Source organism: Leguminivora glycinivorella, chromosome 14, assembly GCF_023078275.1.
Source record: "Leguminivora glycinivorella isolate SPB_JAAS2020 chromosome 14, LegGlyc_1.1, whole genome shotgun sequence".
Classification (NCBI taxonomy): domain Eukaryota; kingdom Metazoa; phylum Arthropoda; class Insecta; order Lepidoptera; family Tortricidae; genus Leguminivora; species Leguminivora glycinivorella.
The window spans coordinates 11,036,898-11,049,899 of NC_062984.1; the positions used below are offsets into that span (position 1 = coordinate 11,036,898).

Genomic DNA, 13,002 nt, shown 5'->3' on the forward strand with positions numbered 1-13,002 from the left:
AAAACAATTTTATGCCGTAGTGCAAATTGTTCGCTAGATGTCACTGTTACCCCGCAAACTGGGTAATGATTGTTATCGTAAAATGTATAAGTATTTTTTGATGTCCAAAATTTTCGCTAGATGTCGCTGTACCACCCGCAAACTAGCGAACGACATTCTATGGCCAATTACATGTATTAAATTGTAAATTTTGTTAATGTCCTGTTTTATTGGCAAATAAGTTAGCGTTCATATATTTATTAATTAATGTGACTGGTAGATGAAGGACCCATTTAGAAATCTTGCCATAAATATGTGGCGTTCCACGTTTAAGAGGGTCCACATCAAAGAATATAATACTCACTAGGAGGTCCACATGCTTTATACTTTATGTTCTTAAATCCTTTAGGCATGGAAAGTCACATGAAAAGTTGTCGTAACTTAATAATAGATGGCGCTTCATTCGAAAATCTTGACTGATAACTCTATACCATACTATCACAGAATATATAATAGTACAAGTACAGAAGGCTCACTCCTTTGAAGTTCACAAAACGCCGCCATTCTAAATTATTACCTACATTAACAAACGGACCGCACGCGTGCAGACGACATTGAATTCTATTGCGCCGCGCGAAAGTCGTCGTCACTGAATGGGCCGCGAACCTCGCGGCCGCCGGCATGTACTTGTAGCGCGGTGAAAGGATCGCGGAGTGAGCCGCCCCTGATACTATTCAATATACTCTATGTCTTATGATTCTCGGGTGATAAAACTTACGTATTCATTAAGTGTTTTAATTATTATTACGAATTTTAAGCTTCTTCCGTTATCTCAGTATTATTTATTTTAAAACTCAATACTTCAAACAGAAGTGCTATTATGCGTTATGTTGATTGTGTAAACTGTCAGATAATTATGTTTAAAGTAAAATAAAGTACCTATACAACTATAGTGTATCAATTATTTGTTTATTTAAGTGATTTACTGTTGATTTTTTCATACAAATTTGTTTGGAAGTGGTAAGTCTGTCATGTAAAAAACACAAGAAGTATAATAAAATAGAACACCGAGCGAAGCTCGGTCGCCCAGGTACTAGATTCTTATTAGTTTCATAGATGCAAAGAATGTCAGTAAAACAGTTACTTATTATAATCGTATTGCATAAATAATTAGAATGACCTTTTACTTTTTTTATATCATTGCGTGATATGTTAATCTGTAATCATAACTCCATAATTTATTGAGACACCTATGTATATATTAGAAGAACTTTCAATGGTATACCTAAGTAAATGTGAAAAATTACAAAGATAAATAAATGTAGGTATGTACATGCCTAATTTTGGTTTTAGTAAAAAAATAATGTTTCCAAAAACCTTATTAACCATAATTTGCAAGCGATACCACGCTGCATCGTAAAGGCTATATATTAAACTATTTCCTGTGAGTCAATCGGATTAGTATTCTGCAAGGGGTAAAAATGTATTTCCGGTGGCAAGATGACATGCCATGCGTTATGGCGGGCAAAAAGTTGATGATTTATTACACCATGGAGTTGCTTGCTTTTTGCAGTATTGACATTTTAATCTATCTATACAAGTACAAGTTGTTGTTTACTTTGTACAAACACGCGATACCACGATACGCTTGCAATTTCATCTCGTATCAAAGTTTTTTACCGTCTTCATAGTTCACACATTATTTTTAAATTATATAAAATAAAATCCTACTCTTGGGTCCTTCCAATATAATATTTAGATACAAGATCAGGGACTAAAAAACTCACCTGATCTGGAATTTGCTGCCAGCCTCTTTTTCCTCAGAGTCGCAAGTGACGTTTCCGAATGAATCTACTGCCAAGTATTTGTCCAAATGTGACCGAAGATATATCATGCCTGAAAAGAAAAATATCTTGTGAGAATTAAGTATAAAGTTATGTCACATTTATCAAAGGGACAACAAACGCCTCGTGTTGCTGCTATGATTATTATTATTATGAATGGCAAGGCCGTAGGATTCGAGTTTATTAAGGCCGCTGTACACATGGCGCCAACGGTTGGACCAACCCTTTGACCAGCCCCTTGGCCAAGCGTGTAGGCCGTATGTTGGCCGTTGGCGCCAGCGCTGGCCAGCCAACCGACTGCTGTCGGTTTTTTGTCCACACATCAAAGGATCTTGGCGCACATGGCCAACTGTGTTCACACGTTGGCGCCTCATTCAGTTTGTTGTCATCCGTCAGAGAGGACAGTAGTGAAAGATTTAAGAAAATAATAAGTTTATCTATGCCAATAATAGTGTTACATACATACATACAACATACATACAATCACGCCTGTATCCCATAAAGGGGTAGGCAGAGCACATGAAACTACTAAAGCTTCAGTGCCACTCTTGGCAAATAAGGGGTTGAAAGAAAACGAAACTGTGACATTGCAGTGACAGGTTGCCAGCCTCTCGCCCACGCCACAATTTAACCCATATGGGTTAACCCACAGTCGCCTTCTACGACACCCACGGGAAGAAGGGGGGTGGTGAAATTCTTAACCCGTCACCACACAGGCGCATAATAGTGTTGATTTTAGGAAATAAAATACCCTTGCAAATGTTTAATGTATTGCCTACAGAAGATAAATGTGCTTATCAGAATATTAAAAAAACTGTTAATATTCAGATAATTTAATTTTATTACGAGGTTATTATTTATTAATTAAATTTTGCTGACAATGTAAATGACCTAGAATTACCTAGCCTTTTCCATTCTACGTCCATCTTTTATGAAGAGCCAATGCCAAGTGATTGGTTCACCAATGTGTAAACAGCGATTCTTATCTTGGCCAAGGGACTGCTCCAAGGGTTAGCCCAACCGTTGGCCCCATGTGTACAGCGGCCATTACACTCACAGATGTCATATATACCATAGATCAAGCAAACGTATCTACTTAGCGTGTCAAATGAACTCAGTAAAATCCACTTCGGGCGTCAATTTTTGTAAGTTGAAGTCAACAAAAACATTAAAAATGCCTCGTTACGTGATATTCAATTGCAACTTGCAACAACACAAAAAATAATGAACAGCCAAGTGCCTGAGACATCTTCAGTACAAAATCTGTCATGCTCAACTCTTATACAAATAGATGAACTTGTTTCTTTTATCTAAATCTAGTTCTGTGGTTATACTACGGCCCTGCGATCTAATAATGATAAGGTAAGTAAATAAATAAGGGTCCCACGGATCTCCTCTACTCTTGCGCTATGTAAACCGACGTACCTACAGTTTTAAATTTTCCGCGCGAGAAATAATATATTTTTAAATTAACAAGTTATAGCCAAAGTAATAAAACTAATAAAACAGTACTTGGGATAGAAAATCAGAGTATAACTTTCGAAACTGTCTGTAATGGCATCGCAACCGTTAAAATCTAATTCCAATGGAGATTAACGATGCAACAGTAGAGATTTATGTATCGCAAATTATACCCAAGATATAGATATAAAATAAAAGTACATTTGAAATAGTATCATAATTGCAACCAGTCGACTATTGCTCTTAATGACTTCTTTATCTTAAGATACCTATCATAAATCATCGTTTTTTTTTAGAAAATGCTTTAATCTACATTACGACCATGAGAACTAGATGAAGCTGTCTTGCTGTGCCGTTTTAAATATAAATAATGACTTTATAAAGATAAGTACTCAAGCTTTAGCAATTTATTAGTTGGTAACATGACCCATAATCGTAATTGAGATATGTATATTGTTGTAATAAATAATCTGCATTACAATACATGATCTCGCGCATTATAACTAATACACATAATAATATATCATTTCAACACATATTTACACTTGGACTAATTTTATTTCTGTCTAGTTACTCGTATGTACAATATCACACAGAGAAGGATATTCATAATGTGAGTTCTCATACTTATTTCCTTACTTTTCCATGATTTCATCTTCGCCGCTGAAAATTAGGACAGGGTCGTGTACGTTTTTGAATTTATCGCGCACAAATAGACAGACATGGCGGGGGTTTTGTTTTATAGTATGCGTAGATTAAATTAAGTTTAACTATCGTAAATGACACAAAATAAAATTCGTCTGGCCCCATAAAACACCTGACGTCCCCCGTATTGATTTTGGGTCCCCTCAGCTGTGAGACCTTGACGAGGGTCGATCGCACCCCGTCGGTAAATGACGGGGCGTATCGAGAGCCAATGGAGAGTGGAAATTTACAATTGTATTTGTATGTGGTAGGGTACAGGTGATGTTTTGTAAAGCTAAGCCATATTGAACGTAAGTAAGGTACAGCGGGAGCGGGGCAAATCTCGACTGGGGGGGGGCATTGTATCTGATCCATTTTTGCCATTATTACACTATCAAGTTGAGTTCCACATGTATCCACTGAACACGCGTGCCAAATTTAACCAGTGGAGTAGTGGACACTAATTAATATTGCAAGCATTGTATAACATAGAAAAAAATGGACCAGTTTCATTTGCCCCCTAGTCGAAATTGTTCCGCTGTATCGTATGTTTGATTAGTTCTATTGATAACCGTTTTAAAATGCAAAAAAAGCTTCACAAATTGCATGTAAACTTTGAACTATTGTTTGAACGCATCAAGCTCATAGACATATTTCCCGCTATGCTAATGTAACTTTTACCAAATCGTGGGTGTAGTATATCCCAGCGACTCGATGTTTCAGTAGGAAAGACGATCGGAAATTATAAAAACCCTTTCCTGTCAAGATAACTGCAGTTTTGTCAGTTATCAAGATAAAGCGCAATGTCCGATTACACGAATATCTCGCGTTATCAGCACTCAAACTCGTTTCCTTTTCAAATGTTTCCTACATTTGCATAATGAATAAATACAATAAGTACTTACTCAAAATAAACAGTTAAAACTAGAGATGGGCCGAATATTCGGTAAATATTCGGTATTCGGCAAGTTTTTCAATGTTCGTATTCGGCCGAATAGTTCGGTTACATTGCCGAATATTTACCGAATAAACAAAGTAAATAAATAGCACAAGTTTCGTAATTCATGGGATAATAACATCCTATTTCAGGATTCTAAGGACCAAAGGGGGTTAAAAATGCCTTAAATATAAGTACCTACAATAATTATGTAAAAAAGTAAAAATAACAAAAATCTAAATGCGCTATGCACTAAATTATAGGAACATTAAGAGCCTTAGTTAGTACCCATTATTACCAACCATTGAAAAGTTTTTAACTCTAAGCCAGGTATTAAATATAGTGGAACCGAATATTCGGCCGAATGTTCGGTTCCGTAGCAGCTGAACCGAATGTTCGGCCGAATATTCGTATTCGGCAAGGTCCGTATTCGGCCCATCTCTAGTTAAAACCATTATAATTATTACTGAAATCATAACATAAAAGATCGACAGTCATGTTAAATCTCCTTACTGATTTCCCTTGGTTCTTTACAGTCTGCCGGCGTATCGTGCTTCCAATTTTATCACTTGTCCACGTGGATAAGACAACTGTCACTCTCACACTGACATACTTGCCAAAGCGTGACGGATGCTTTATCCACGTGGATAAGTGATAAAATTGGAATCATAATACGCCGGCTGGTCCTAAGTTCTTCATTGTTTTATTTGTCTGGCGCATGCGTGACATTCGAATGGAATTTCGTTGACATTCAATGTATTGTCCAACCAATCCTCCCAATACTTTACTTAAATAGAAAGAACTACACCGGATGTTCTTGTACGTTTTTCATGAATTACTTTACTAGTAAGTACAAATAGTACAATACAACATTTACTTATTTGAACGTATTTTTTAGTTTTATTTATTTATGCCAGTGTCAGGCCTAAAACGATTATTTCATTAAACTAGTATTTATAATTTATTTCCATTTGTATGTATCCACAATCGCCGCAAGCGCAGTTCGTAACCATAGACTTTGAAACACGCACGTACAATACAAGGCACAACTTAACTACAAGCTGGCTATTAGATTCATACCAGCTGCAATTTCAATAATGACCTAGGTTTTAGTGTTTATTTGTATTGTAGCCATTCTTTAGTACAAGTATGATTTTAACACCGAACAGTTTATCAATAATTGAAGCAAACAAATGTTCAATATGTCTGTTCTGTTGTCTCGTTTAACTAATACTTAATCTTAATAATGATCACGTCAGTTTTACTTTCATAAATAACCTACAAAAGATGGAATGGAATGGAAAAACAAACATCTGCGTTCACACCCGCCACCTCCCATAAGTTACCCCACGTGCCCAAATGAAGGGTGCACGGAGTTGGAGGGCCCGTTTTTGCCTCAATTAGTGCGGCTGATGTGCGCTACCATATTTTTACGTCAATTTATCGTCACGATTCAATTAAAAATACAGCGCCAATTTGCATTTCTATCGATGGATTTAATCGGAGATTTTTTGCATATCTAATTTTCAGCTTAACGCATATTTTGAGAGCAATTACCTACAGATGTAGTACAAAAAGGGTTTCCTTCCTATATGCTACATAGTTCAGTCAATGTTAGTACATCTTGCACTGAGACTGACTGAAATAGCATGACACGTTCGTACGTTTCCGTAACAATACAAAGGCAAATCTTTTCCCACTAGGTAGGTACATCTTTACACTTCGCATAGCCAAAACTGACCCCCGAAGAATAGCCTAGTGTACGTCGTCAATCGAAAAAGCCTAAAGTAAAGAGTATCCTAAATTAGTTCACGCTAAACTTTATGAAGCACTGATAGACTAGGGAAACTCAATGTTTTTAACACGCTTTTATTAGGTCGTCGTGTATGTAACTATGTATGTAATGGAATCTAAGGAAGCTAATTTAACCATCTTCCAGGAGTCGTAGCGTAATGAAAATTGGCAGCTATATGTAGTTCCGATGACAATACAATAATATGGTACTGTTGAGCTGATCTGATGATGGAGTCGGAAGATATGAACTGGAACTACATGATGGAACATAGTATCATAGCCGTTTTTGGGTTTCTTAGAAAAGTCTTGTAATGAACTTTGACTACAATTAGGTTTCAAGGTCTGATGATGAAGCCGAAAGATATGAACTGGAACTACATGATGGAACATCATATCATAGCTGTTTTTGGGTTTCTTAGAAAAGTCTTGTAATGAACTTTGACTACGATTAGGTTTCAAGGTCTGATGATGGAGCCGGAAGATATGAACTGGAACTACATGATGGAACATCGTATCATAGCTGTTTTTGGGCTTCTTAGGAAAGTCTTGTAATGAACTTTGACTACAATTAGGTTTCAAGGTCTGATGATGGAGCCGGAAGATATGAGCTGGAACTACATGATGGAACATCGTATCATAGCTGTTTTTGGGCTTCTTAGAAAAGTCTTGTAATGAACTTTGACTACGATTAGGTTTCAAGGTCTGATGATGGAACCGGAAGATATGAACTGGAACTACATGATGGAACATCGTATCATAGCTGTTTTTGGGCTTCTTAGAAAAGTCTTGTAATGAACTTTGACTACGATTAGGTTTCAAGGTCTGATGATGGAGCCGGAAGATATGAACTGGAACTACATGATGGAACATCGTATCATAGCTGTTTTTGGGCTTCTTAGAAAAGTCTTGTAATGAACTATGACTACGATTAGGTTTCAAGGCTTGATGATGGTGCCGGAAGATAAGAACAGAAAAAAGGGGGGGGGGGGCTCGAGGGGGAAGCATGAAAGAAAGATCAACGTAGTATTTAAAATAAGTTGGGTTAGCGTTTTCTTGTGACCTTTCAGAGCAAACAAAGGGGGGCTCGGGGGGCGAAGCCCCCGCATAAAAGAAAGATCATCGTTGTATTTAAAATAAGTTGGGTTAAGGTTTTCTTGTGATTCTTAAGAGTAAAGAAAAGGGGGCTCGGGGGCGAAGCCCCCGCATGAAAGAAAGATCAACGTAGTATTTAGAATAAGTTGGGTTAGCATTTTCTTGTGACCTTTAAGAGCAAAAAAAGGGGGGCTCGGGGGGCGAAGCTCCCCGCATGAAAGAAAGATCAACGTAGTATTTAAGATAAGTTGGGTTAGCGTTTTCTTGTGACCTTTAAGAGAAAACAAAGGGGGGCTCGGGGGGCGAAGCCCCCGCATAAAAGAAAGATAAACGTTGTATTTAAAATAAGTTGGGTTAGGGTTTTCTTGTTACCCTTAAGAGTAACGAAAAGGGGGGCTCGGGGGCGAAGCCCCCGCATAAAAGAAAGATTAACCTAGTATTTAAAATAAGTTGGGTTAGCGATTTCTTGTGACCTTTCAGAGCAAACAAAGGGGGCTCGGGGGCGAAGCCCCCGCATAAAAGGAAGATCAACGTTGTATTTAAAATAAGTTGGGTTAAGGTTTTCTTGTGATCCTTAAGAGTAAAGAAAAGGGGGCTCGGGGGCGAAGCCCCCGCATGAAAGAAAGATCAACGTAGTATTTAGAATAAGTTGGGTTAGCGTTTTCTTGTGACCTTTAAGAGCAAACAAAGGGGGCTCGGGGGCGAAGCCCCATATGAAAGAAAGATCAACGTACTATTTAAGATAAGTTGGGTAAGCGTTTTCTTGTGACCTTTAAGAGCAAACAAAGGGGGGCTCGGGGGGCGAAGCCCCCCGCATGAAAGAAAAATCAACGTTTTATTTAAAATAAGTTGGTTTAGGGTTTTCTTGTGACCCTTAAGAGTAACGAAAAGGGGGGGCTCGGGGGCGAAGCCCCCGCATAAAAGAAAGATCAACGTAGTATTTAAAATAAGTTGGGTTAGCGTTTTCTTGTGACCTTTAAGAGCAAACAAAGGGGGCTCGGGGGCGAAGCCCCCGCATGAAAGAAAGATCAACGTTGTATTTAAAATAAGTTGGGTTAGGGTTTTCTTGTTACCCTTAAGAGTAACGAAAAGGGGGGCTCGGGGGGCGAAGCCCCCCGCATGAAAGAAAGATCAACGTAGTATTTAGAATAAGTTGAGTTAGCGTTTTCTTGTGACCTTTAAGAGCAAACAAAGGGGGGCTCGGGGGGCGAATCCCCCTGCATGAAAGAAAGATCAACGTAGTATTTAAGATAAGTTGGGTTAGCGTTTTCTTAAGACGTTTAAGAGCAAACAAAGGGGGGCTCGGGGGGCGAAGCCCCCCGCATAATAGAAAGATCAACGTTGTATTTAAAATAAGTTGGGTTAGCGTTTTCTTGTGACCTTTAAGAGCAAACAAAGGGGGGTTCGGGGGGCGAAGCCCCCGCGTGAAAGAAAGATCAACGTTGTATTTAAAATAAGTTGGTTTAGGGTTTTCTTGTGACCCTTAAGAGCAAACAAAGGGGGCTCGGGGGCGAAGCCCCCGCATAAAAGAAAGATCAACGTTGTATTTAAAATAAGTTGGGTTAGCGTTTTCTTGTGACCTTTAAGAGCAAACAAAGGGGGGTTTGGGGGGCGAAGCCCACCGCATAAAAGAAAGATTAACGTAGTATTTAAAATAAGTTGGGTTAGCGTTTTCTTGTGACCTTTAAGAGCAAACAAAGGGGGGCTCGGGGGCGAAGCCCCCCGCATAAAAGAAAGATCAACGTTGTATTTAAAATAAGTTGGGTTAGCTTTTTCTTGTGACCTTTAAGAGCAAACAAAGGGGGGCTCGGAGGGCGAAGCCCCCCGCATGAAAGAAAGATCAACGTTGTATTTAAAATAAGTTGGGTTTGGGTTTTCTTGTTACCCTTAAGAGTAACGAAAAGGGGGCTCGGGGGCGAAGCCCCCGCATAAAAGAAAGATTAACGTAGTATTTAAAATAAGTTGGGTTAGCGTTTTCTTGTTACCTTTCAGAACAAACAAAGGGGGGCTCGGGGGCGAAGCCCCCTCATAAAAGAAAGATCAACGTTGTATTTAAAATAAGTTGGGTTAAGGTTTTCTTGTGACCCGTAAGAGTAAAGAAAAGGGGGGCTCGGGGGCGAAGCCCCCGCATGAAAGAAAGATCAACGTAGTATTTAGAATAAGTTGGGTTAGCGTTTTCTTGTGACCTTTAAGAGCAAACAAAGGGGGCTCGGGGGCGAAGCCCCCGCATGAAAGAATGATCAACGTTCTATTTAAAATAAGTTGGGTTAGGGTTTTCTTGTTACCCTTAAGAGTAACGAAAAGGGGGCTCGGGGGCGAAGCCCCCGCATAAAAGAAAGATTAACGTAGTATTTAAAATAAGTTGGGTTAGCGTTTTCTTGTTACCTTTCAGAGCAAACAAAGGGGGGCTTGGGGGCGAAGCCCCCCGCATAAAAGAAAGATCAACGTTGTATTTAAAATAAGTTGGGTTAGCATTTTCTTGTGACCTTTAAGAGCAAACAAAGGGGGGTTTGGGGGCGAAGCCCCCCGCATAAAAGAAAGATTAACGTAGTATTTAAAATAAGTTGGGTTTGCGTTTTCCTGTGACCTTTAAGAGCAAACAAAGGGGGGCTCGGGGGCGAAGCCCCCGCATAAAAGAAAGATCAACGTTGTATTTAAAATAAGTTGGGTTAGCGTTTTCTTGTGACCTTTAAGAGCAAACAAAGGGGGGCTCGGGGGGCGAAGCCCCCCGCATAAAAGAAAGATCAACGTTGTATTTAAAATAAGTTGGGTAATGGTTTTCCTGTGACCCTTAAGAGCAAATAAAGGGGGGCTCGGCAAAAAGAAATACTTAAATTTTGTTTGAATTAGTTGAAATGTTTTTTTTTTTATTTTATTATAAATGGGCTTACTCTTGACCACAGACTAGCCAAAGGCAAAGACGTGGCCTACGATGGAGTGAGCTCGCCCAGAAGATGCCTGTTCACTCTTGATTTGAAGGTTGCCGGGTTATATGAGCTCGGAAATATAGCCGCCGGCAAGGAATACCACTCCTTGGCAATGTGACAATATTTTCTAATCGAGTCAAACAAAATCCCACTAGCTGAGAGCTTCAAAACAATGTATGGCGAAAGTATGTCCCTCTAATGTCTTCAAAAAGTCCGCGATGGCACAAGTCTATATTGTCTATCTTTTACGGATAACTTACTAGGTATAAACATTTTTATGATAATACCGTAATACGAAGGTAGCCGCTAGTTATTATTAAGTAGCAATTAGCAATAAGTACACGTTAAGCCACAAATGGCATGTAAAATCCGCCTACTTGAAATAAATTTATGTATAAATGTTAAAAGTATTTCATTATTAATGACTAAAAAGTATAAAATAAATTAATAGTTTAAAAAACACTATAAAACACGCTTTTATAAATGCACGTAAAAGCCAAAAATAAATTATGGATCGTTCAAGTTGTCTCTATTTGTGAGCTGAAGTTTAAAAACTATGTGCTTTTAATTATAATATTTGATTGTAAAAGCGTGGGGCGCTGGAACAGGAAAGACTTTCTTGTAAACAAATACTAATCCGAACTTCCTGGCGAATGAAGTTGCATAAGAACATAACGTTTACATATGCCGCCTAAGGGTTACCAAAGAGAACCAAAGATATCTCGTCCACGAACAAGAACTCTGCATCCTGTCACTGTAGACACTTTCCCCTTTTGTACTTTGATTACCGGAAAAAAGCGGCGTTCTAAGTGTCGGTGACTGTCGACTCTCCTCGCTACTAGCGCATATTTTGTCTGAGTTCGACAAACTGGTACCTACTTTGAACACTGACTTTTAATTGATTTGACTGTTTAATGTAGAACCTACTAGTCATGCTGCAACTCCAGTTAGCGCGTCAATCTGTGTAACCTCCTTCCCGTAACATAGCATAATTTGATTTATCAGCAAGTTATACAAAAAGTCTTTCCTGTTCCAGCGCCCCACGCTTTTACAATCAAATATTATAATTAAAAGCACATAGTTTTTAAACTTCAGCTCACAAATAGAGACAACTTGAACGATCCATAATTTATTTTTGGCTTTTACGTGCATTTATAAAAGCGTGTTTTATAGTGTTTTTTAAACTATTAATTTATTTCTTGCATCTTAGATAATATTTCTAATGTCATGGTCCACAAAGCCTTATGGGTTATGTTATGGTTATACTTCAACAAACATCAAGATGTCAACTTACTGTCATTGGCATTCCCCGACGCAGGTTCCAAGGTCCATATCTGTTTCTTCTTTAAACTGGTGCCGTTGGCATTGATCTTGAAGCCGAAGGTCTCGGCGGTGAGGTACCGGTACCGGCTGTTGATGAGGCCGATGGTCCACCAGCCTTTCTGCTGGTTCTGGGTGAGTATGTCGCCGGCGCCATTCACCTCGCCATTGGCGTGACCGTTCAGACCGTTCATGGTGTCTGGGGACAAAGAAATTAAAAAGTTAGATAATTGTGTATGAACTTTATTACTTATGTTAATGTTATGAGAACATGAGCATTTCAGCTAGAATTGAATTTAAATCATTCAATTAATAGCTAAAATCGTATTATTAGGTATTATGAAATATTTAGCGATGCTCGGCGAAGGCGAATAAATTAATTATGACTTTTATGAAGACATGCTGTGCCTATCATGAAACCTATCGTGAAAAATTAATGCCTTTCGTTAATCCAAAAAATGCATGACTACATCCTGAAGAGTAATCCTAAAGCAGCTAAATTACTCAAAACAAAGTAGTGAAAACTTAATGACCTATAGTCTCACTGCCATTCATTTCGCAATTTGTCCAAAAAGAATTGGTAGCTAGAATGATTGACATAATCTCCGGTCTGCCTGCTCAAAACTATTATAATTTCGAACAAAATGCCAAGAAGCAGTAAAAACATTCGAGACAGAACAAAGGCACTGGAAGCCATTCAAGTACGCGGTTCATTTCGCAAAACTTGAGAGATTTTTAATGTCTTAGGTTGAAACCATAAAGCTGGGAATGAAAGGACGTTTTAGAGCAATAAATGCAAAAAATTACAGCATGTCCAATTGTCCATGACAACTGAAATGGTTCTTTATGGCGAAAATACCTCAGCAATTGCGATATCATGACAATTTGTGAGGAAAGCGTAGAAGTTAACTGACTAACACTAGCAGACCGTACTGAGTAGTTGAGTAGGTACTCATTGAAAAAA

General features: G+C 38.6%; 1 protein-coding gene across 1 annotated transcript in view; it reads right to left on the reverse strand.

The window, feature by feature from the left end:
- LOC125233073 (protein singed) overlaps nt 1–13,002 on the reverse strand; it is a 124,798-nt gene that overhangs the window by 64,278 nt on the left and 47,518 nt on the right. Inside the window, exons 2-3 of the mRNA XM_048138934.1 lie at nt 12,013–12,237; nt 1,767–1,875 (exon numbers count right to left, since the gene is read on the reverse strand). Of these exons, the coding sequence (XP_047994891.1) occupies nt 1,767–1,875; nt 12,013–12,232 (329 nt within the window). The 5' untranslated portion in view covers nt 12,233–12,237. The remainder of the gene's footprint in view (nt 1–1,766; nt 1,876–12,012; nt 12,238–13,002) is intronic.